The sequence below is a fragment of the Balaenoptera borealis genome (assembly GCF_965194805.1).
Source record: "Balaenoptera borealis genome assembly, chromosome: 16".
Taxonomy (NCBI): Eukaryota; Metazoa; Chordata; class Mammalia; order Artiodactyla; family Balaenopteridae; genus Balaenoptera; species Balaenoptera borealis.
This window is the reverse complement of record NC_138872.1, coordinates 72424295-72448308: the sequence shown is the minus strand read 5'-3', so window position 1 is coordinate 72448308 and position 24014 is coordinate 72424295. Positions and strand designations below refer to the sequence as shown.

At 53.7% G+C, this 24014-nt stretch overlaps 2 protein-coding genes across 8 annotated transcripts; one reads left to right on the top strand and one right to left on the bottom strand.

Moving 5' to 3' along the window:
• Positions 1-841: 841 nt before the first annotated feature.
• On the bottom strand, positions 842-19933 carry SEZ6L2 (seizure related 6 homolog like 2). 7 transcript variants are annotated; one of them, XM_082361216.1, is made up of 18 exons: positions 18558-19933; positions 17511-17642; positions 16536-16835; positions 16055-16194; positions 15570-15771; positions 11009-11194; positions 10038-10206; positions 9251-9414; positions 7320-7520; positions 6730-6868; positions 5692-5888; positions 5378-5572; positions 3224-3415; positions 2948-3139; positions 2427-2465; positions 2127-2244; positions 1904-2025; positions 842-1414 (listed from the first exon to the last, which is right to left on the bottom strand). In XM_082361216.1, the coding sequence occupies exons 1-17, from the start codon at positions 18634-18636 to the stop codon at positions 1911-1913; spliced, it is 2760 nt and encodes a 919-aa protein (XP_082217342.1). In that variant the 5' UTR covers positions 18637-19933; the 3' UTR covers positions 842-1414; positions 1904-1910. The 7 variants fall into 7 exon arrangements, with proteins under 7 accessions (XP_082217342.1, XP_082217341.1, XP_082217345.1 ...); XM_082361215.1 differs by having other exon boundaries at positions 1904-2000; positions 18558-19928; XM_082361219.1 differs by lacking the exon at positions 2948-3139 and having other exon boundaries at positions 1904-2000; positions 18558-19930.
• Positions 19934-20374: 441 nt separating this feature from the next.
• Positions 20375-23953, top strand: ASPHD1 (aspartate beta-hydroxylase domain containing 1). Its single transcript, XM_082361242.1, is given in 4 exon segments — positions 20375-20711; positions 20713-21595; positions 22995-23108; positions 23647-23953. Coding segments are annotated over 4 exon segments (1176 nt in total). The 5' UTR covers positions 20375-20642; the 3' UTR covers positions 23757-23953.
• The last annotated feature ends 61 nt before the right edge of the window (positions 23954-24014 follow it).

The following is a 24014-nucleotide window of genomic DNA, read 5'->3' as shown; positions in this document are numbered from 1 at the left end:
GTAGAAAAGGACACCCATGGGAAACCAAACAAGCTCATTGTTTATGAAAAGCTGCAAATCTAATGCTTGGTAGACACGTAACAGCAAATATGCTTAAAATGCCAAAAAGGACTTCCCTGGTGGCGCAGTGGTTAAGAATTTGCCTGTCAGTGCAGAGGACACGGGTTCGAGCCCTGGTCCGGGAAGATTCCACGTGCCGCAGAGCAACTAAGCCCGTGTGCCACAACTACTGAGCCTGCGCTCTAGAGTCCACGAGCCACAACTACTGAAGCCCGCGTGCCTAGAGCCCGTGCTCTGCAACAAGAGAAGCTACCGCAATGAGAAGCCCGCGCACCAAACAAAGTAGCCGCTGCTCGCCACAACTAGAGAAAAGCCCACGCGTAGCAACGAAGACCCAACGCGGCCAAAAATAAATAAATAAATGCCAAAAAGATTGGGGGGAAAAATGGTACACTTGGATGGGTACAAGATTTCTCAAAAGGGGGTTGACTTTTAGGTCAATTGGTCATGAAACAAATTGAGCGCTGTTTGTCACCTGCCAAACACTGAAGGAGGAGAGGCAGCTACTGTCATTTATCACCCAGCTAGAAGAGCCTGGAAACGCCAAGCCCTGTGGAGAGACTGCTGAGGCCAGGAGTGGGCCCAGCGGGTCCTCCAGAGGCTGAGCCTAAAGTCAGGCTTTTTGACCCCAGGCCATCCCCTTCAACCCTGCCCTGTATGCAATCTTAAATTTCCATCTTTTTCCCCAAGTGTTCCCCTCTCCCCAGCCCTCTTTCCAGAGAGGCCACCATCACCGTCTCCAGTGCTCTGTGACCCACCTTCCCACACCCCACCAGCCCAGTTACAAACGGAGATTTTCTGTTTATTGCTCAAAAACGAAAATCCAGAAGCAAAGGTGGGGAGACTGTGGATAGGGGATATGGCAGGAAGTGGGTAGGGGCCTTGTCCCAGCTCTCCCCTTCATCCCTCTTCTTCTGACCCTCCAAGGGTCAGAGGTTAGGCCCGGGGACAGAGCATCTGGGAAGCGCAGAGCCTTCATGACCAAGGGAACAGCAGAGCTCTTGGGTAGTCCTTGTGGGATGCCCTGGGCTGGAGGGGCCCCAGGAGTTGCATCAGGGGCTGATTTCCCCTCCTAGGGTCCAAAAGCGGGTAGAGTGAGTGGGGGGCAGGCCCCTTGTTTGGCAACTGAGAAGAGGAGGCTTTGGGCACAGGATGCTGGTTTATTTACTGTAGGGTCCTCAGGGCCATCAAAGCCCCCTCGTGGGACCAGGAGATTATTTACACAGCAGGGAGGAAAGGAGCCAGAGGCCAGGTCCTGTACTCCTTCCTGCCCAGAATGAGGAGAGGAGGGGCGTCCTGGGTCCTGGAGCCTTAGTCTTGGTGTTCAGATGGAAACTTCATACTCTCGTGTATCCTGGAAACAGAGAGATGGCATCAGTCACTAGAATGGGATGGAGGTGGAGGAGGCAGCAAAATGGGAGGAGGCATCCACAAGGAAGGGGAAAGACTCTGTGTTTTTAAAATAACATTGATCACTGGGAGTTTGGGGACCATGGGATGGGAATGGGGCTGAATCTGGCCAATGGATGTATTTGGTTCATCCTACAGTATCTTAAAGTCACATAAAAATCTAAATTTCTGGATTGTCTTGAACAGTTGGAAGCTCTGGCAGTTGGGCCTAGGTTTCCTCCACGGACCGGATGGGGTACAGGTTTCCCAGTTAGTCACAGCCCTCACCACTCCCGATTGGCCCACCTGACTTAGCTTTGTTCATTGACGTGGCCTTTGTAGGCAGCTGAGTTTGCAATTCCCAAGACAGATATTACAAAGACCTTGAGAGAAGGTTATGGAGTCCCAGGGGAGCTGAGGGATGTGGCACTCCAGGGGTAGGGGAAGGGCTCACCCCAGCTTCATACAGTGGATTGCTGAAGTCTGACTCCACCGTGATGGGGCTGTAGGAATGGGAGCCTGAGAAGCCGAAGAGGGATTTTCCCTGTAGCCTGGGAAAGGAAGGAGATAGAGGGGCTTATCGAGAAGTGAGCCCCCAACCCCCCCTCACCCGGGCTTCTGTGCCAGGCAGGCAGGACGTCTGCCCTGGCCAGCAGCTCCCTGAGTTAGGTACTTACTTTGTGTAGTATATGTAAACGCCACTGCCGAGGACGATGACCAAGCCTAGGGGCAGCAGAATGGCCAAGGCGAGGTTCCCACCCTCTAGCTGCCGTGACGGGTCGGTGGTCTGGGTCACTGGAAGGAGGAGGAGAGGCCAGTGATCTGGGGCTGGGCCCAGCCCTGGGCTCTCCCAGCCTCCTGCCCTGGGCCCTGAACCCTGGGCCTTACCCCACCGGGGGCCTGGCCTCCTGCCCCCGGCCTCTGCCTTGCCCTCCCAACTTGGCCAGGCCTGGGTCTCCACCTGTGCCCTCACTGACCTTCCAGTTTTCGGTTGTCCAGGAGCTCCTCATAGGCCACTGCAGGGAGAGGAGGAGGAGGGGACGGGGTCTGAGCCAGGGAGGGAAGGAGGCTGGGTAGAGGGCCGGGAGCCCAGTGGGGCTGGGCTGGACAGCCTGGATTCTCTGCCCTCTGCTCAACCTAAACTTGATCCTTCCCTTGGGGACAGGGGAGGAATAGTCAGAGCAGGGCCTCGGTCCTCCTCCTCCAGACCCCTGGGCAGTCTAAACCAACCAGGTCTGTAGGATTTGTCAAAAATACGGAAACTGAGACGTATCCAGAGGGCAAGGGACTGCCAAACCAAAGCCCCCTCTACTACTTCCCTTAGGATAATTCCATGACCTTGAACTTCTCCAGGGCTTTTGGCTATACCTCTGAGGATAAGAGCCCATAGGAGGTGAACGGGGAGCTCGGCAGGGTCTCGAATTTGCTACCTGACTTTCCCAGCCCTGTCACATCCTGGACACTGCTGTGCCCCCTCCTGCCCTGCCTGCCCAGGCACCTTTGCAGAGTGGGGGCTGGCTGGTCCACTGTGAGGGGTGGCCGGGCACACAGGTGATGGTGACCTCGCCAATGAGCTCAAAACCCTCATAGCAGAAGAAGCGCAGAGACTCGCCCGCCTGGTAGTGATGCTTGTACAATGTCTGATAGCCGTTCTCTGGCACCCCGGGGTTCAGGCACGGCTCGTACTTCACTGCAGGGAAGAGGTCAGTCATGGGCCAGCTGCACCGTTGAGCAGGCCACCCAGCCACCCCTCCTAGGGTGTCCCCAGACTCACAGGCGCACTTGGGGACCCGGTCGCTCCACTTGGGCGTGCCCGTGTCCCGGCTGTAGCAGGTGAGCACGGCCGCCCCCTCCAGGCTGTACCCCGGCAGACAGCGGTACTGGACGTGGGAGCCAACAGGAAAGCCGGCATCTGAGGTGGTGCGGTGCCCGTTGGTGATCTCACCAGGATCGGCACAAGTCATGACTGTTGGCAGGAGGGCAAAGTCAGGGGGAGCCAGGGCCTTAAAAGATCTGCCAGAAGCTTAGAGCTGGGAGACGCCTGAGTCGTGGGCCATCTCCTCTGGGCAACACTCCGCACACATCTCCCACTTCTTCCTCAGAATGAACAGAGCAGGAGTTGGAAAACTTAAAATTCAATGTATTTTACATATCAGGTTTCTTCCAGAAAACAGAACGTTTGGGGCAACCTGGGCCCCCATCCTAGGGTGAAATTTGAAGTATTGAACCACTCAACCAGAGCAAACAAGCTAAATCCCAACCGTGTCAGCCCTGCATGGCAAATCATCAGCAGAAGAGCAGCTGCCCTCTTTAGAGGGGCCCAGCCCTCCTGCTCCCCTCATTCCCGTCATCCCCAGCCCATTCTGCTCACTTGTATTGCCTGCCTGGCCTCTGCGGGCATTTGTTTACAACCTTGCTGTGGAAGAATCCCAGTCAAAGCCATTTCTTATATATAGACCTGTGCAAGGCACCTCGCTAAAGTGTTTTACAAACATGATATCATATACCCTGATGATCTCGAGAGGTCAGCGTCACTATCACCTCCCTTGGGGTTCAGGGCTCAGGGCAGTCAAATGACTGGTCTGTGGTCACTCAGCCAGGGAGTGGCAAAGCTGGAACTGTTCAGGGTCACAGCCAGGGGGCACTGGGCTGATTCAGAGACTTAGGTCTCAGCTCAGCTGAAGGCTCCATGTGCTGCCTTGGGCAGGTTCCCTACTGAGTCTTGGGCAGCTGGGCCCCGCCCTCTCCCCTCTGGGCCCTGCTTCCATCCCTTCCTGTCCCTGCCCCGTGCTGTCTGGGTTCCAGATTGGACATCCTGTGACTCCTTCCAGGGATGGGGAGCTGTGTCAACTAGAAAGTTTTCCTTGTGTCCAGTCCAAATCTGGCTTCCTGAAACTTATCCTCATTGGTCCCACCGTTGCTCCTAGGGGCCAGGTGAAAGACCTACAATCCCATATCTTGGTGACAGGCTTCCAAAAATTTGGAGGAAGTGACAAGATGCCACCCCTTTCTGCTCTTCTAAAAGATAAACGCTCCCAGCTCCTTTGAATGTCACCTTCTCTGTGAAATCTCTTGCCCTATGCCTGGGACAATTAACCCACCCCCCTTCCTACAGCCCTTCTTCATACTTATAGCAACTACTACTTACTCATTGTTTACCTGCACCAGGCACTAACGTGAAAAGCTTTTCATTTGCTTTTCACAATCCTCTATTCCTACTTCACCGAGGAAGAAGCCAAAGCCTCAGAGATGTTAAGTACCTTGCCTGAAGTCACCCAGCGGTTACTACTCTAATATCCTGAGTTAAGTATGTGTCCCTGTCCCAGACTGTGAGCTCTGTCAGGGTAGGGAGAGTCCCCAACACCTCCGCATAACTCCAGCCCCAACACATCGTGGGACTTTAATAACTGAATTAAAATAAACCGAGTTCTCTGACAAGCCTAGGCCCCTGCAAAGTGACTCCCCATAATGTCAAGGGTTGGGGACTGAGAGACTGGAGCAAGGCCTAGAACAAGAAAAGAGATGACGGGGCAGGCGGGGGTGGGGGGGTGGGGGCAGGGGGGCGAGACTCAGACTGGGCAGAGGCAGGGCCAGGAGACGATGGGGGAGGAACCCAGAAGAACCAGGTTCAGGACCCAGAACAGTGCAAGAGAGAGGGATGCAGCCCTGGGAAGATGAGAGTGGGGACCAGAGGGGACAGTTTCGGGACACCGAGGAACAGAGGAGTGGAACCCACTGGACATATGGTTGGGGCCTGAGGAAGATCTAGGCAGGACCAAGAGCGAAGGGATGGGTCCAGACAGAACGGGGGCGGGAAGAAGATACGGAGGCGGGGCGCAGAGGGGGTGGGCGGAGCCCAAGCAGAGCCATGAAACCCAGGTGGGCAGGGGCGGAGCCACGAGAGGATTGGGGCGGGGCCCGGGCTCACTCTTTTGGCAGGCGGGTGGCGCTGCGCTCCAGGACAGGTCCCACTGGCAGGTGAGAATGTCCGACCCAAGCAGCTCATAGCCAGGCTCGCACTGATAAGTAAGCACAGTGCCCCGGATCAGGTCCCCGTGGGAAGCCGTCCTCCAGCCCCATTCCGGGGGCGGCAGCTCGGGGCACGTGTCGTTTCTCGGGACCTCTGCAGGGGAGAGACGGCGAGTTTGGAGGCTGTCCTGCGACCCAGGGCGCCCTTCCAGCCTCGGGGGCCTCTCTGACCTGCAGGACCCCTTCCCATCTCGGGACCCTACGCCTCGGTACCTTTGAAGTGCAACACGAAACCCTGGCCCAGGCCCGGGTTTGGGGGTCCGGGCGGTGCCTGGAACTGCAGCGTGAGGTCGGGCCCAGAGGAGAGGAGGCGGCGGCGCGGTTGAGGCCCTCGCAGCTGGGCCAGGACTCGGGCGCTGGGACCGTCCCCGTCGAACAGCGTCAGCATATCCCCTTCGCGCACATTCAAGCTGCAGGGAGTGGGACCAGATACGGGGGCTGGGTTACGATCAGCCCCCCTCCCATCTGGTTCTGCCCAATCACTAACTCAGCTCATTAGCAACCTTACCTACTCTCCAGTCCCACCCTACATTCTCCTATCCCAGGTCTCAGTTTGGATCAATTATGGGCTTCTCCTCCACGCTAGTCGCTCCAGGTTCCATTTGGTCTGTGGCTCCTCCTGGTTCCTGCTTCCCAATCCCCAACCCTGATCATTGTTGACGCCTCCCACTTCCCAGTCCCTCCTCCATCACCAGGTGATGCACAGCCAGGCTCAGCTCCAGCTCTGACCAGTCACAGACCATGCTCATTACCACCCAGCCCAACTCAAGGCCCCAACCGAATACATGCTTTTTGAGCCACGCCCGCTTCTGGTTCTGTCCAGGCACATGACCACCTCACACCAAAGTAGCTCACTGGATTTCCCCCACATCCATGCCCACCTTGTGTGCTGCTGCTGATGCAACAGCTTGGGCCTGGGTCCCTGGAAATCACTCCAGGGGGGCCTCAGAAACAGCCAAAGAGTGAGACTTCAAACCAGAGCTCCTTTTTCACAATAGTCCCCGAGGAAGGCTGCATTACCCCATTTAGTTGTCCAAGGTTGCCTGACCAATAAGTGATTTGTACCTGGGTCTACCTGATGTCCCACACCCCCATCCTGAATCCTTAGCCACATCTTTCATCCGAACATATATTCACTGAATCTCGTGTAGACGCTCGAGCCAGCCAGGATCAGAATGCAGGCCAGTGCACTGTCATACCGCACTTGGCTGAGCCCACACCCACTGCACCCTCTGCAGTACCCAAACATACATCTCAACTTGGAGCAAGATGCGCTTCTCTTCCTGGACATGCAGACCCCACACGCAATCTTGGCCGGGGCTATAGCTCTGGGGCCAATCCGGAGAGAGGACCACACCAGCTGGCTCTGACAGCTCCCCTCCACACATGGCTAGGATAGAAAGGGTGTCAGATTCAGGACCCAGGTGGGCATGCAGTCTCTGTTTCGCTACGATCCTCACCACTCCCAACTGTGTGCACCAGACTGCCTCCCCGGTTTCCTATTATCTATTACCCACCTGATTCTTGCCACGCCTAGTTCTGTTGTGTCCAATCCCCAGCCCCAGTCTTAACTAACCCCGCCCAGTCTCCAGCCTAAGCATCACCACCCAATCCATGACTTAGCCCAACTCCAGTTCTAGCTCTTGAAGATATTTGGGTTATGACCCCTGAATTCTGTAACAAGCCCATCAACTATTCAGCTAAGAAAACTAAGCCTCTGAAAGGGACAGGGATTGATCCTGAGTTTACTAGGTCCTCCTTCCTGAACGGCCTTCCTAGGATCCCCAGCTCAGGGGGTAGTCTGTGAACTGAAGGATGTCCTGAGGAGGCGGAGGGCTCACCCTTGCAGGCTGGCTCTGTGTCGTTCCAGTGGGGTTCTGTGGGATCCACACATTCGATGGCATTGGGGGGGCCAGGGGGCTCCAGGGCATATCCTGGGAGGCACGAGAAGGTGGCCAGTGCCCCTGGGCGGTACTCAGGGTCCGTGGTGGTGACATTGCCATGTGCCAGGAAGGGGGCAAAGCAGCGATCTTCCTCAAAGGCTAGAGAGGAGTCAGTCACAGGAATTAAGCATTAGGACAGGCCTCCAGGGATCTCAGACTGAGGAACCAGGCTGAATTCCAGTGTGGTTTGGCCCCACAGTGGGCTATTTAAAATGGAATGCCCTTGGGCTTAGCTTTCACTCTCCAGTTTCCCCCAAAACCTAACATTCCTCATTCACATATTTATGTTAGCTCCCCGGCCTCTGGACAGAAACCCCAAGGTCAGTCAAGTCCCAGCCACTATTCTACAGATGAGGACACTAGGTCCACAGACAAAAAGCCACTTGCTCCATGTCACACAGTAGGGCAGTGGCAGAACCAGACCTCAAGCCCAGATTCCTTGATTCCCAGCCAGAGACACTTGTCTCTGGAAGCTGTAATGGAGTGGGGGGAAACGGTGCCTTTGGAGACCTGGCTCATGTAGGTGTGTTCGCTCCTCAAAAATAACTGTTGGTTTCTGATCAACCCTGATTATCCATACTGTGGCTAGAATCCAAAAGTGAGGCAAACACAAAAGCTACTCAGTTTTAACTTTGGTCTAAGTCAGCAAAAAAATTAACATTTGTAGAGTGTTTTAGTTTTTGCCCATCTGATCATATCTTAGACTCAGGTAAGGCTCAGGTGCCTATGATACAGAAAGAGCCTGAAGCCCATGGAGCAGCAGTGGCCCACAACTATGGAGGCAGGCCTCAAACCTAGAAATTCTCTTTGCACTCTCAGAATCTAAAATGCAATTTATTTTTCAGATCCACTGTTCTGTTTCACCATTACTTAACCTGATAAGGTATCATGTCCAAATCCTATGCATCCATCAGGGCCAAGTGCCAATTCCCTTTCTCCCTTGATTCGTACCAGAAACTAGCCCTTCCCATCTCTGAGCATTTTACTTTCTTCGTCTCTTTCCTGCTACTGTTTACACAAATCCTCTGCTCCAGCCACAGTGAAACTCTCTGCTTCCCAAACATATCAGGCTTTTCTCTACCTCTTTACTGTTGCTCACACTGTTCCTTTCACCTGAGATGCTCATTCCCAATCTTCCTCTTTTAAAATTCTCTCTATCCTGTAAGTCCCAGTTCAAACGCCTCCCCCCGTGATCACTGACTTCCTTCCTTCCTACCTATGCAGCATCCAGCCCCCTTCGTCTGTTAACAGCGCTCCTATTTTCATTTTGGGTCACATGCCCTCCCCACTTCCAGTCCATGAGATTCAGCTGGAGCCAACCAGGGATGGCCATGTGATTTGGATCTGCCAATCATAACACCACCTGCCCCTAGCTACAGTGATTGGCTCAGGCATAGATAGATGACCTAAGCCAGGACAATGAAAGCCTTTCCTGGCATTTTTGTTAAAGCTCTTAGGAAAGTGGTATGCTTTCTCTCTTTCTGATGGAGTTACTAAACTTGTTGGTATGTAAATCTGTAACTGCTAGGTACACAACAGACTGAGAGTCTGCCTGAGAATGAAGCCAACCGAGAGGAAAGAATGAAGAGATTTAAGTAACTGGTCTCTTGGCTGTGTACCTGGATCCAGCCACACCTGAAGCTTAAGTAGAAAAGACCACCTCAGGGAATTAGAATGTGTCCTTGTCGATTTGGGATGGGGAGACAAGTCAGTTTTCAGGAATCCAAACGTGGAGATAAGCAGAGATGGATTATGTGCTTGTGACCATGCCTGGGCGTCAGGAAGAGGGGAAGGTGCGGCAGTTGGGGCCCCGGGGGAAGGGCAGTTACCTTCAAATCGGAGGCTTAGCAGCAGGGGATTGGCAGGTGTCTCTGAAAGCAGCTCCACATAGAGGGACTGGGCATCACTGATGAGACCCCGCTCTGGGACATCATCCATGTCTGAGTCATAGATCACCGGGGATAGGGGACTGCCCCCTGAGCGCACCATCAACCTGGGATGGACAGAGGTGGCCAGGAGCTCAGCTTCCCCTCAGAAACTGCCTCACCTCTTGCCTGCTCTCCTAACCTTATTTCGTAGCTATTATTTTCAAACATTAACTATATGCCATGTACTCTTCTAAGCTTTTACACATTTTATCTCACTTAATTCTCACAAGAACCCTTGAGTTAGATACTGTTATTATCCCTCATTTTATAGATGAGAAAATTGAGGCACAGAAAGAATAAGTAACCTGTCCAGCTACACATAGCAACTAATGTCAGAGCTGGGATACCAGTTTGTTAGATAAAGAGTGAGAATAATGATGATGATGATGGCAAACACATTTATAGTGCTTACTGTGTGCTAGGCACCATTCCAAGCACTTTACCATTCCAAGCACTCCCTTAAGAGGGAGGTACTATTATCTCCGTTCTACAGATGAGAAAACTGAAGCACAGAGAGATTAAGTGATTTGTCTCAGTTTGCACAGCTATACTGCCTAAGAAAGGGGAAGGACCAACCTGCATTTGACATAGATCCCAACTGGGATTCCCCCCCGTCTGTCTGACTGTCTACTGCAGCCTCCCTATTTCCTTGAAGTGAGGACCTCTGACGCAAGGCCCAGACCCTCACCGGTCATTGTCCTCATCCAGGGAGACTCTCTCAAAGTGCAGGTGCAGCCGGCGTCCCTCAGCTGCTTCGATGACCCAACGGCAGGTGAGGTTGGGCCCTGCAGCTCCCCCAGGCTCAGGGGACACAATGCGGCCAAGTGTAGCATTGTGGATGGTGCCACCACAGGATGCTGTGGACGGTGCAAGGGGGCAGGTTAAGGTGACTTGTCCTTTTCCCATCTGCAGAGCTATTGCACCCACACCTTGGCCTGGGACCTGGCCTTGGGATGACCTCTGCCCTACAGGCTCACCCCCAGGACTTTTTTCAGGCCACAACCAGGTGAGGAACCAGCCTTGGAATAGAAAAGCCCTAGGATGGACACCCCCACCCCCAGGATGGAGATTCGATCAAAATGAAGACTTCCCAGACGTGGACACCCTGAGGTGGGGAGTTATGGGGGAGTCCCCCAAACTGAAGCTCTCAGATGGAAAATACTCAGGATAGGATCCCAGGATGAAGACTCTCCAGGATAGACACCCCCAGATATAGACCCCAAGAATGGTTTCCTCTAGGATGAGGAGTCTCCAAAAGCAAGGGACCTCCAGAACGGTGACTCCCCAAATGGGAACCCTCCAGGAATTCCCTGGTGGTCTATTGGTTAGGACTCTGCGCTTCCACTGCAGGGGGCACAGGTTTGATCCCTGGTCGGGGAACTAAAATCCCACAAGCCATGCGGTACGGCCAAAAAAAAAAAAAGGGAACCCCCTCCCCCGAGGTGGCACTTCCCCAGATGGAGAGCCCCCCCAAGGATGGAGACTCCAAGGATTGAGACCCTCAGGGTGAAGAGCTCCAAATGGAGACCCCAGGATAGGGACTCTTCAGGGCACAAACCCCTTCAAGATGGGTGTTCCCAAAGATAGAGACCCCCAAGGTAGGACCCTCCAGTGGGGCTCCCAGGACAGAAAACCACACCTATTGTGGTAGAGACTCACCCATGCAGCTAGGGGGTTCACTGCTCCAGGCTGGCCGGGTACCATTGAGGCAGATGAGGGTCTCCTCACCCTGCAGCTGGTAGCCCGAATCACAGTGGAAGGTGGCAGTGCCTCCAGGGTGAAGGTCTGTCACACTCACATCCCCATGGGCTGGCCGGGGAGGGAAGCCGCAGCTCAAGAGGTAGGCTGGATCAGGCAGAGCAAGAAAAGGAGAATTCACTCTCCCAGGCCATCCTCTCTCACTGGTTCCCTAGCATTTCCTCCCCTCTTTCCAGGTCCCCCTCACCCTCCAGGGCACAAACTGGCTCCATACTGGAGTCCTTACATGGACACACTGTCTCATGAACAGGTAATGTCAACATCCCTTATCTCCCCTAATCTTTGTAATCTACCCACTTTGGCCCCCATTTTATAGATGAGAAACCTGAGACTCAAAGAAGTTTTGGACCCTAGCACCCATTTACTGTGTGAACTCAGGCAAATCAGTTGACCACTCTGAACTGATTCAGCTCTAATAATAGCAAATAGTATTTGCAGAGCTTGTTCAGCTTCCAAAATGAGTTCACGCAGTGTTTTTGAGGTAGTCAGAGAAAGGCTGTGACCCACTTTCCAGATGTGGAAATTGAGGCTCCAAGTTATTAAGTGCCGCAGATCATTTTCTCCCCTCCACACACACAGATTTTCTTCCACTGAGGTGTCACTGTGGTATTATACCCTCAGCTTTCATCCAGAGGACTCACAAGAAACTCCTTTAGAAACCGACGATTCTGTCATTAAAGACCTTAACACCCAGTGTCCCCTAAATGAATCCCCCAGTGAAAGTGAAGTGCTAGGGAAAGCTTTGCTTTCCTTAAGGAACTGGTTTATCTTTTTTCCTGCAATGAGAACTGTGTAATCTCTCTTTTCATACTGGCTGCTAGGAAGCCCAGAACCAGGTTGAGGCTTGTCCCTAGTAACAATGGCTTGTCCATCCACATTCTATTTTTTTCAAATTTAATAAGCATTATCTGGTGCCAATTTTTCTCTTATTCTTTTTTTTTTTTTGGCCACGCCGCACGGTTTGTGGGATTTTAATTCCCCAACCAGGGATCGAACCCCGGCCCTTAGCAGTGAGAGCGTGGAGTCCTAACCACTGGACTGCCAGGGAATTCCCTCTTATTCTGTTTAATCTTACTGTTTGCATTCTTTTTTGAAAGCCTCCTGAAATTCTTGCGGAAACATATGAGATAAAACAAACAAATAGAAAGTGACTTGGTAATCAGTGATAGGCTCTGAACTTGATCCTGACAGAGCTCTGTGTGTCTGTCTAAGACTAGGCAGAGTTCATTAAGAAGGGCTTCCTGGAGGAAGTACATCGAAGCTGGGTCTTGTATGAGGGGCAGGCTCTGGTTAGCAGAGGGTCCAGCTTGCCTGGGCCTTTGCTTTTTCTGACTCTCCAGTCCTGAGTGATTCTGAAGAGACCTGGTCTCTCCCTGTTTCAAAATTCAACAAGCATTTCCTTGGCTGGGTCCTAGGGTCAGAGGTGAAAAAGACTGAGGCCTTGCCTTCAGGAGTTCATGGTCTGCTAAGATAGCCATAAAAACAGCCTTTTAGAACACAGGGATTTGGGAATTCCCTGGCGGTCCAGTGGTTAGGACTTAGCGATTTCACTGCCGGGCAGGGGTTCAATCCTTGGTCAGGGAACTAAGATCCTGCAAGCCGAACAGTGGACAAAACAAACAAACAAACAAAAAACAAACCAAAAAACCCCACAGTGATTTGAATAAACTTTAGCCTCTGTGATGGCTCTCCACGGCAACAGAATCAAGTCTGAATGCTTTAGATTGACATTCAAGCCCCTTCCACAACTGGTTCCAGCCCAGCCCATCCAGCTTCAGTTCTCAGCACCCATGGCCCATATATCTTACACGATACAGTTTTGTGACTCTTTACAGGCCCACTTCCATATTTTTCCACACAATTTCCCCTACCTGAGAGGCTCTCTTCTCACTTTTTCTCATCTTTCAAGGAGTAACTTAAGTACCACCTCCTCCAGGAAGTCTTCCTGACCCCTCCCCTTTCCCACAGAGTTAGTTTTTTTTTCTTTTTGCCTATACACAATCCACATGCATAATTTTATCATCACATTAACACCTGCTTATTGCCATTGTGAGACTGAATCAAATGCTTTTTATTTTGTCTCCTAAAAACCTAGCCTAGCTGATCAATTGATGCCGCCAAGAGGCAATGTGGAACAGTGCAAAGAGCACTGGATTTGGAGATGGGCAGACCTCAGTTCCAATTCTAGTTTCACAACTTATTAGCTGTATGGCCTTGAGCAGGTGACTTCACCTGTAGGGCCTTTCATCTGTAAATGGCAATAACAATTCCTATCATTGAGGATTGGCCTTAAAGAAAAGAAACCTGGAATCAAGCACCTGGAACATAGAAAGTACTCAGAAAATATTCAGTACTCAGAAGCCCGCCCCTCAGCTTCAATTAATAAATGACCAGGGGTCAGGGACTTGGGGATCTGACTTCTGACTTTGCAATGAATTTGCTGGTGGCTGAGCAATCCATATAAGCTTTGAGGCTTTGTCTTCCTCTCAGAGATGGAGTTGACAATGGCCACCCCCAGGGCTGCTGTGAGAAGCAACCAAAATAAGAGTTGGTGAAAGAGTTTTGTAAATGGGAATGTTTGCTGGACTTGAGGTGAGGGGTGATGGAGCCTTTGACCTTCCAGAGAAGCTAATGAGGCCACTGTAGACTGGAGGGCCCAGCTAGTGCAAATTGGGAAGGGCTTAAACAGGGCTTCCGTCCCAAAGGTGCCTGGAGAAGCCACAGAGCAGGGAAGACCGAGGCAGGTAATGAAGGCCCATTTATGCAATAGCCCTGCTTCCTTAAATGTTCCAGTTCGTCTAAAGAGTCCTATTTTCAATGCCCTAGGGAAGTGGCTGCTTAAAGGAGCCAGCAGGAAGACATCCTATAATATCTGAAGCCCAGCCCTCAGCCCTGGGCCTTCAAGGCGTGTCCTTGCTCCCCAACAACCGGGCCCTGACCACCAACTACATGTCCCCCAGCTCACTGGTCTCTCCACGAGTAGGTCTGCTGCTGGGCACCTCCACCGTGCATGCCTTACCTCCTGGGGCAAGGCCAGAGCAGAGGCCTCAGGAGAGGCTGGAGAGTGTGTGAGGAAGGGATACGGGTTGTCTGTGTCCTGGATAAAGTCACAAGGGATCTGGTGTCAGCAGAGCTCACAAGCGGGCAGCAAGGCCATGAGGTGAAGTGAAGGGGACACTGGCCCAACACACAGTTCCCTCTCTGTTTCTGAGCAAAGGAAGGGACTTCGGAGACAGCAGCAGTGTCTGGAATGGGACCTTGGGCTGGGCCCCTTGCCTCATGCACACGTGTATGCTAGAATGTACATTGCATCGTGGGAAGGTTTCCATACACACAGGCAAATATAGATGCACACGTGTGTGTAGGCTGTCTGTGGGTGGGTGCTTGCGAATGCAAGCATGCGCAGATACATCCCCTCTTTCCTACCCTCAGAAGTCAGCAGGATCTTTTTAGGTCACAAATCTGAGGCTGTCACTATCTTGCTTAAAACATTTCAAAGTGTCTCCTCCTCCCCTGCAGGATAAAGTAGTCCGAGGACTCCTCACTGAAGCTGGCAAGGCCCTTTGTCATCCAAATCCAACCTACCTCCCAGTCTAGCCTCTTAGCCTACTTCCCCACCACTTTCTGTGCTTTACTGTAATAGCAATGACTGACATTTTCGAGCCCTCACTGTGTACCAGACACTATTTTAAGCACTTGACATGTATTGATTCATTTGATCTTCCTAATAATACCACAAAGTAAGTATTTTGATCTCCATTTTTCAGATAAGACAATGCAGCACAGAAAGGTTAAGTAACTCACCCCAGCTCACACAGCTAAGACATTTCTATCTTCCATGCTGAATTACCTCAACTCCTCAAGGGGGTCACATTTTTTTCTCCTCTCTGGGTCTTGGAATGTGTTTTTCCATCCATCTAGACGTCTGCCTTCCTCTTTCTCTCCCTCCCACCCTTCCCCTAGCTAATTCATCTTAGGTGTCAGCTTAGTCATCACCTCCTCCAAGGAGGTGTCCCCATATTCCTTATAGGGGAAATTTAGGTCCCTTTGACATTTGTTCTCTCTGACAGTAATTCCTCCATCATAGGGATGGGGGTCCTTAACTCACTGAATTATAATCATCCTGATTATTTGTCCACCTCCCTACCTAGATTCTGAGTTCCCTTTACATCTGGCTTGTTTATTCCTCTCCCCAAGGATAACACAGGGTCGGTATGAAGTGGGCACTCAATAAACATTTGCTGAGTGAATGGATGAATTGTCACTTGGATGTGTGCACACCCAGGCACAGGTCTGTGAGTGTGTGAGATGTGTGTATAGGTCTCCTCTGAGGATTCTGCCCCCCATGGTCCTAGTCAGGAGGAAAAGGCCCCAACATTACCCTGTGCTTAGAAGGCTCCTGAAGATGTTCCCTGTGCCCAGTGTGGCCCCTGCCCTCCCACCAGCACTCCGAACTCCTCACCCTGATAGTGGATCCTGAAGCCACCACCCCTTGGGACCCGTGGGCTCTGGAAGTGCAGGAGCAGCCTGTTGGTTGGACTCCGAAGGACCTGTCCTTCTCCCAGCATGGAGGAATTAGCCAGGAGTCGGGGGGCCAGGCCTGGGGACCCCCCACCAGCCAGCACCAGGAGTTCCTCCTCCCGAGACAGGTTCAGCGTCTGCACCTAAAGAAGCCAGACCCAGACCCGCCAGGGAAGTCAGCCGGGGTGTGTGACCCCCTAAGCTCCCCCGCCCCTTGCCTTCCTTTTCCCTGTATGTAGCAGACCAAGAACCACGGTAACGTTGGCCAAGTTGTAGAACTTTAGGAGAGTCTGTGAGATCCTCAGAAAATAGGTCCATCTGAGTCAGAAAACAAGTTCTCTGGCTCCTAGGCCAAACCCGTGCACACCCCTGGGCCCGGAGGGAAGGGTTGGGAGGTTTCACAATCATATGCTTAAGTCCAGTTACCTGGATCTCAATGCCGTAGCCAGGGTAGACATGGATGCTGTACGTGCAGTCCAGGAGCCCCAAGGTGCGGCTGGCCGCGCTCCCTAAATCTGGAGACTCCACATGCCCTTCACCTTCGGAGATGTTGTTATTACACAGAACTAAAGAGATATAAGTGCTGGGGTTGAGAGAATCTCTGTGTTCTTGCCCTCCCAGCCAAGTAACCCTGGGGGTCCTCATCTGTCTTCTCCCCAGCACCCCTCACCATCTTTATCCAATGCTCACTCTCCCATCTGTGCCCAGAACTCCCTTCCTCAACTGTCATAAGAGATAAAACACATAGAACAGTGCTGTCACATAGTAAGGGTGTATCATCGCTAGCCTTTACTATAATTAAGCAGAAGCCCCTCTCCCATCTAGACCCCTTCTTCCACACGTTCCCGGCAGCCTCTCCCCCATCCACACCTTCCTCTTCTCCCACATCCCCTTTCAATCGCCTCACCTGGGCTGGTCACCGTCGTGGTGACAGTTGTCGTGGTGATGATGGTGGTCGTGGTCTCCTCCTCTCCTCCCTCAGGCCCGAGGGGCGGGCCTGGGGAGGCGGGACCGGGAAGGGGCGGGGCCGTAGTTCCTGGGGGCGGGGTCAGCAGCTCCGGCGCGGTGGGGCCTGCCCCCCTGCCCTCCTTAGGGGTTACGGCTGTTGTCAGAGGCCCTGTGCCCGGCTCAGTGGCCCGTGGCAGGGAGGGTGCTGCAAGAGTCTGGCCGGCTGGAGGGGTGGCTAGTGTGGGGTCTGGATCAGATCCTGGGACAGTGCGAGGGAAGTCAGGGAACAGGAGGAGCACATTGATGGGCCTTGGTTGGGGAGCAGGGCTGAGAGAAACTGCGAGTTCCCCACTGAACCCAAAAGACCTCCCCCACGAGGCGCAGGCCCCCCACCTCTCCCTTCCCCACCCAAACTCCCCCCCTCCTGCCAAGGCTTCCACAGCCTGCCCCCCACCCCCTTCTTTTCTTCTCTCTGTCCAGGCCCTTCCACTCTGACAGTCTCCTTGAGCTTCTCTCTCTGTCCCCCCATTCAGATCTGGCTCCCTCTCCTGGTTACCCCTTTCTCTTTCCTCTTTTTCTTTTGCACTCTCTAGAACTCTTGGTCTATGTTTAGTATTCTTATCCCTCTCTGATTTTATGATTCTAGATCTACTAATCTCTGCATTTCTGTCTCTTTCTGTGTCTCTTTTCCACTCTATCTCTGATTCTGGTTCTCTGAGTTTCCATCTGTCTTTCTCTCTGTCTATTTTTCTGTGCTGTTTCTTGATCATTCTACCTCAATTTCTCTGGCTCTCTGACTGTCTACGTCCAGTTTTGACTCTCTCGAACCATCTCTCTCTGTCTCTCTGAATTTCACTGGCCTGGCTCCCCATCTCCCTGAATTAATGTCCCTCCCTCTGCCTCTATGTTGCTCCTGCCACTCTGGGGGCCTCACCCGGCAGGTAGCCCATTTCTGGGCCTCTCCTCAGCAGGGCCCCATGGAGCAGCTCCGCCAAGGCCTCAGAGGCTACGGTGGGGGTCTCATTTCCAGGCTCCGGCAGTGCCTCCTCCTCCTTCAGGGGCAGACCTGGGAGATGAAGTTGTGCGAGCTCTTCCACTGCCCCACATTCCTTCCTTCTCCAGAAAGATCTTTTCCAGAGCTCTTATTCTCTCCTCAGTCAGCTGGGCCAGCAGGAGCTCAGAGGGTCCCAGACTGGGCTGAGAGCCAAGATAGAAGGAGGGGCTCCCAGCTGCCCATCACACTCCTACCCCTTCCTCTCTCCCTTTTCCCCCAGGCTGTGTGGGCCTTCCGTGAGCACCTCGGACAGCGCCAGCAGGGCAGAGAAGAGGCAGGGCGCTACCTTCATTTTCCCCTCGGTGATGCTCTCCCCCCATCCCCGGGCCTCTGAGGAGGGTCTGGCAGCACCTCCCAGCCCTTGCTTCTGCAGTGTCCAGCTTTCTCTCTGGGTTTCTGTCTCTGCAGTGTGGTCCTCCCTCCCTTCCTCCCTCTCTTTCTCTGCAGTCTCTGCCCCCTTCCCTGGAGTCTCGCTGGGGGGTCAGAGTTGGGGATTGAATATCTGGCCTCTGAGCACTGACTCTGTTCATCTGTCTTTGTCCATACGTCCAAGAATATTTGTGTGTGCTGCGCCTGGCATCTCTCTCCCGGCACCTCCATCTCCCACCCAGGTACCCGGTCTGCTTCTGCCGCCTCCGCAGACATCCCCCACCCCCAGCCCCGCCACAACGACCCCAGCCCTTCTTCCTGGATTTAACCTCTGAGACGCTGCTAAAAGCTCCCCTCATTAATTTCCCCAACTCCTCAATATATGAGGTTAGGGGCTCCAGGTGCAAGCTGGAAAGCCCTGGCTTGCCCCTTCTCCGTCAGCTGTGCCCCTCCCCTCCCCCACGAGCTCAGAAGGCGCAGGACGTTCGGAGAAAGGAAGGTATAGGACCCCGCTGGGGGCCTTCCCGGGGGCCCACCCCCACGCACCCAAGTCCTTACCCTGAATCCAGGGACAGCTCAGCAGAATTAGGAACAGCAGCTGGGGAGGCGGCGGATGCTGGGCCCTGGGAGTCCCCATGGCGACTCACACCAATTTCTCTCCTCTGCGCCTCTCCTAAATAATCTAGCTGTCACCTTTCCTCCGTCTTCTTTTATCTTTCTTATTAATTTTTTTTTTCCTACTGGCAGTTAGCAAGGGAGACAATGTCTCTGCCTTTGGGATGGAGGGGCAGAACTGGGCTGGGGGTCGCCTGGAGCCCACCCCTCTTTGGCCAGTCTCCTCTGTCCTCTGCTCTCCGGTCTGCGGGAGAGGGGGCGCGGCTCCGGCTGCAGCGGGTGGGGCCAAGAAGGGCGAAGGAGCTGGGTCGCCTGGGTTACCCTCTGGCTCAGGCACCTGGGTCCGCCAGGCTGGCTGGATTCTAAGCTGGGGAAGTGGGTCGAGGCAAAACAGCTTCCGGGGACCTAGGGTGGGGTCGAGGATAGGGAGGGTCCCTACTGTGCTCTAGTGGGGCTTGGCGGGGAGAGGAGGGGGCTGCAGAACCTGGAGAGCCGAGGCTCGGGCACTGGAGCTGCGGGAGGGAGAGCTGAGAAAGGTGTCAAGCCCACGTCAGATCCTGGGGACGGGCGAAGGGAGGGGCTTGGGATTTATTTGGGGGCTGTGGGGGGAGGGAGGAGGAGGAAGTGCAGATGGAGGAAGGAGGGACCACATGAGCCAGGGTCGTAATCCTCACTCCCGCGGCCCCTAGGGGAAGCGAAGGCAACTCTGGTCCCAGCAGTAATTATGCCCCCTCCCCCAACCATTCCAGCACATTTGGAAACTGAATGTTCTCTTCCCAGGGTGTCGAGGGGCAGCATAGCTGGGTTGGCGCTTGCTCAGCGCCCCCAATATGCCCCCGGCCCACTTCCAGACCCTTTCAGAGAAGCTCATGTGGAATGCGCTTCCTCCTCCTCCAGAAGAATGACAAGTTCCTACGTTTGTGAGAAGTCTAAGGGGTGACAGGCCAGGATCTGGGGAGGGGAGATCCCTCCTCTTACGTACAACATGACCCCAGCCAGCTGCCTGGCGGCTTCAACTTTGATTTTTTTTCTCCTGGCCTCATCTCGCAAGACCGCTGGAGAGCCCTTTTCAGCACCACCAGAAAGGACAGCTCTTCTCGGCCCCGCCTGAGATGGCCCGGCCCGCGGCGCTGCAGGCGATTGGCTGAAGCCGCCTTCATTATCAATCGGGCTCCCGCGGGGGTTGGCTCTTGTGAAGGCGAAGGGGGAGGTGGAGTCACAGGCCGACTGGTCGAAGGATCGGCTGACCTACGGACAGGCCTCAGCGTCCCTGTCCGCAGTCTGCGAGCACCGGTCTTGTCCATCAGTTCGCGCGCTCGCCCCGCCCCTTACTTGCCACGCCCCTCCCAGGCCCCGCCCTTTCTTTTCGCATTGCGGGCGCTGGAGGTTGGCGCTGTGCCCCCTGAGCCCCACGTGGCGCCCCGTCGGGGCCAGGGGAGGCAAATCCGGAGACGACACCCCCAACCGGCTGAGTTGCGGTGGCCACTGGGCGAGGGCGGGGGTAGCTAAGCTGAGAGGACTGTGGGGAGGGTGACGTCAGGGTGAGTGGGGGCCAAGGAAGGAGCGAGTAGGGGAGGGGGGGGGAGAGAGAGAGAGAGAACCCGTGGGTCGGGTCGAGTGAGAAGCGAGGGCAGGAAGGAGAGAGGGGGAGGAAGGAGAGAGAAGTCGCTGCAGAGGACTGCTGGTTGCGGTTCCCGGGGCTGCGGGTCCAGGTGGGGTAGGAACTGCTGTCCGTGGAAGCTAGAAGGAAAGGCAGAGCGGGGAGGGAAAGAGAGAGCGAAAAGAGGGGCGGGGGGGGCGCGGTGGTGGAGGGAGGAGAGAAGAAAGGAGACGGGGAGACAGAGGGTGGGGAAAGGAGAGACTGACGGGAGAGACAGGAAACTGGAGAGAGAGGAAACTGCCCTAAGGAGAAAGAAGAGGAGGAAAGAGGCGAAAGAGGAGGAGGAGAGAGTTGGAAGGAGAAAGAAGAAGGAGAGGAGAGAGGAGAGAGAGGCAGAAGGAGAGGAAGGAAAGGAGAGTTAGAGGTACATGAAGGAAGCGAGAAAGCAGGAGGTACAAGGTGGAGAGAGGACCTCAGAAGGAGAGAGAACCAAGAGTAGGAATGTGGAAGGGAAACAGCCCAGGGTGTAACCAGGGAGCAGCCATGGAAGGAACCAGTGGAGAACTGGGGGGACAAGGGAACTGGGGTCTGGAAGATGCCCCAGGCCTCTTGGCCAGGGCCTCCCTGCCCATCATGCCTGCATGGCCATTGCCTCTGGCCTCGTCTGCCCTTACCCTGCTCCTTGGAGCTCTCACTTCCCTCTTCCTCTGGTACTGCTACCGCCTGGGCTCCCAAGATATGCAGGCCCTAGGGGCTGGGAGTCGGGCTGGGGCTGTCAGTGGTAGGCCTGGAGGGTGCTCTGAGGTTGGCAGACCAAGCCCACGGAGCTCTGGGGAGTCTGTGGAAGGACCTAGGACAGAAGGCCTAGTGAGCCGTCGCCTTCGGGCCTACGCCAGGCGCTACTCTTGGGCAGGGATGGGTAGGGTGAGGCGGGCAGCTCAGGGTAGCCCAGGCCCTGGGGGAGGCCCAGGGGTCCTGGGCATTCAGCGCCCAGGCCTGCTTTTCCTGCCAGACCTGCCCTCAGCCCCCTTCGTGCCACGGGATGCCCAGCGGCATGATGTGGAGCTCCTGGAGAGCAGCTTCCCTGCCATTTTGAGGGACTTTGGGGCTGTGAGCTGGGACTTCTCAGGGACTACCCCTCTGCCTCGGGGCTGGTCCCCACCACTGGCCCCTGGGTGCTACCAGCTCCTGCTATACCAAGCAGGCCGGTGCCAACCCAGCAACTGCCGCCGGTGCCCGGGGGCCTATCGGGCACTGAGGGGGCTGCGAAGCTTTATGAGTGCCAACACCTTCGGCAATGCTGGCTTTTCCGTCCTCCTGCCCGGGGCCCGGCTCGAGGGCCGCTGTGGGCCCACCAATGCCCGAGTCAGATGCCACCTGGGTAAGTGGATGCTGCTTACAGACAGCTTCCTCGCCTCCACGATTCCCCCTCCAGACTCTCTTCTCTGCCATCACAGCTTTCTACACTGTGACTCTGATCATGCCTTTCTTCTCGGAAATCTTCCTTGACTCCCTGTTGCCCACAGCAGCATTTCCTGAGCTTCAATGATCTGCAAACCATCTTCATAAGCTTTTCCATAGTCATTTACCACCTGTACTGTTTCTTCATATTGACTCCCCCCCATGTTTTGTTTTACTTATTTAAAAGGAATCTTTATAGAAAAATGATAATCAGTATTATTTGACCTAAATAAGAATTATTCATAAAAATAAGTTTAAACTTAAAAAAAGAAAGCTTTAAAAATTCTAGCGAAGTGTCCTAGTCTGAGGCTGAAGCCTACACTCTCCTCCTTTAAAAAGGAGCAATGTTGGGAATTGCCTGGCGGTCCAGTGGTTAGGACTCTGTGCTTTCACTGCTGAGGGCCTGGGTTCGATCCCTGATCTGGGAACTAAGATCCCACAAGCCGCAGGGCGTGGCCCCAAAGAAAAAATAAACATAAAAAGGGCAATGTTAGGGGGGATGTTAAAGTTATGGTAGCACCAAACTGAGATTTTCTTTTCAATGTTTTAGAGATTGAAAGAAAATGGGGAGAAAAAAAGATTTGTTTTCTGATTGTTTAATGCCATGACCTTGTTTTGCCTACAGTCGTCTCCTGTGCTACCAGTTGAATGTGTTCTACACTTCAAAGCACGCTGGCTTTGAAGAGATCTGGAGCAAGGCCAGATCTTTTCTCCTTATCTCCTACCTGTTCCCTTCTTCCCCTTCCCTCCCACCATGCCCTAAATCATGAACGCCTTCTGGCTGATCCTGGCAGATGCCACACACATGCTCTTAACCTAGAATGTCTTTCCCCCTTATCACCTCCTGGAAAACTCCTACGTAGCCTTCACTCACGACTTGCACTTTCAAATGCCACACCTCCTCTGGAATGTCTTCCTCTTCCCCATCATTTGAGTTAGCTCCTCAGTTTTCTGCACCCCAGTGTGTGGTCCTTGGCAGGCTGGAGCCATGTTTTATACCTTTTGGGGAGAGAGGGCCTAACACACAGTAAGTTCTTGAGTTAAACTGTCAGAAGCCCAAGAGGAGATGCTGTTTCCTTTAGGAAGCTTTCCCTCTTCTCTGAAACAGAATAGATTGTGCTTTGCACTGCATTTTCTGTCTCCTAGCATTTCTTTCCCCCAGTACTGTATTGTAATTTTACGTGGGTCACCTTCCAGAGAGCGAGGAGGGACCACCATAGAACCTGGCATTTAAGACTCTCAGATCTGCTTTTTGACTGAATGGGGTGGGCCCCTTCGATGGAGGCAGGAGTGTTGGAGGCCCGGATCTCTTTCTACAGGCCTGAAGATCCCCCCTGGCTGTGAGCTGGTGGTCGGGGGTGAGCCCCAGTGCTGGGCTGAGGGACATTGTCTACTGGTGGACGACTCCTTCCTGCATACAGTGGCTCATAATGGTAATGGGGCTCCCATTCTGCTAGGAGGGATGAGTGACTGAAGAGTGAAGGGGAATAGACTAGAGGCTGCAGAATCGGGCCCAACTGGCTTCCTGTCCTACACCACCATTTTCTAATTGCATGACCTTGAACAAGTCACATGATTTCTCCAATCACCCGTGAAATAGGGCAACCGCCTTCTTTTATCAAGTGACTGCAAGGATTAAATAAGTTAATGTAAGTGCACAGCAAAGTGGTTCATAGCACAAGACCCTGGGCCTGGACCACCTGGGTTCCTGTCCTACCTCTGGCATTAGCAGTGTGACCTTGGGCAAGTTATTTAACCTCTTTGTGCCTCAGTTACTTTGCATAAAATGAGAATACTTATGGTACTACCTCACAGTTTGTTTTGATGATTAAGAGTTAATACACATAAAGGATTAGAACACTGTCTGGCACTTATTTACAAAGTGTTTGCATTTATGAGTATTTGGTGAGTGCTCTGGCATGTAAGTACTTAATGTCAGCTGCTCTGCTGTCTCCATCCCACGTGCCCTAGGCTCTCCCGAAGATGGGCCTCGAGTGGTCTTCATCGTGGACCTTTGGCATCCCAATGTGGCTGGGGCCGAACGCCAGGCCCTCGACTTTGTCTTCGCACCAGACCCTTGAAGGAAGGTGTTCCCTTCAGACATCTGGGCTGGAGAGATGCTGCGCTCGGGGATGGCCTGAGTGGTAGCCAGGACCACCTCTCCATTGCAGGGGGTGGGGTGGGGCTGAGGGTGGGAACTGGCCAGTGAACGCCGAAATATAGATTTTTAAATCCTCTCCTAACTCCTGACTACTTTATTCCCAGCTACCAGCCCAGGGAAAGGCTGGGGGCAGGGATCTGTGTCTTCTCCCATCCAACTAGCCAGGTACCTCCCTAAC

Excerpts from the sequence above, each read along its gene's own strand:
- SEZ6L2 (XM_082361215.1), bottom strand. The coding sequence starts at position 18,636 with ATGGGGACTCCCAGGGCCCAGCATCCGCCGCCTCCCCAGCTGCTGTTC. Across the intron at positions 2,466-2,947 it reads CCAGCCCCCACTCTGCAAAG|TGGCCTATGAGGAGCTCCTG; the intron begins GTGCCTGGGCAG and ends CTCTCCCTGCAG. Across the intron at positions 2,001-2,126 it reads GTTTACATATACTACACAAA|GCTACAGGGAAAATCCCTCT; the intron begins GTAAGTACCTAA and ends TTCCTTTCCCAG.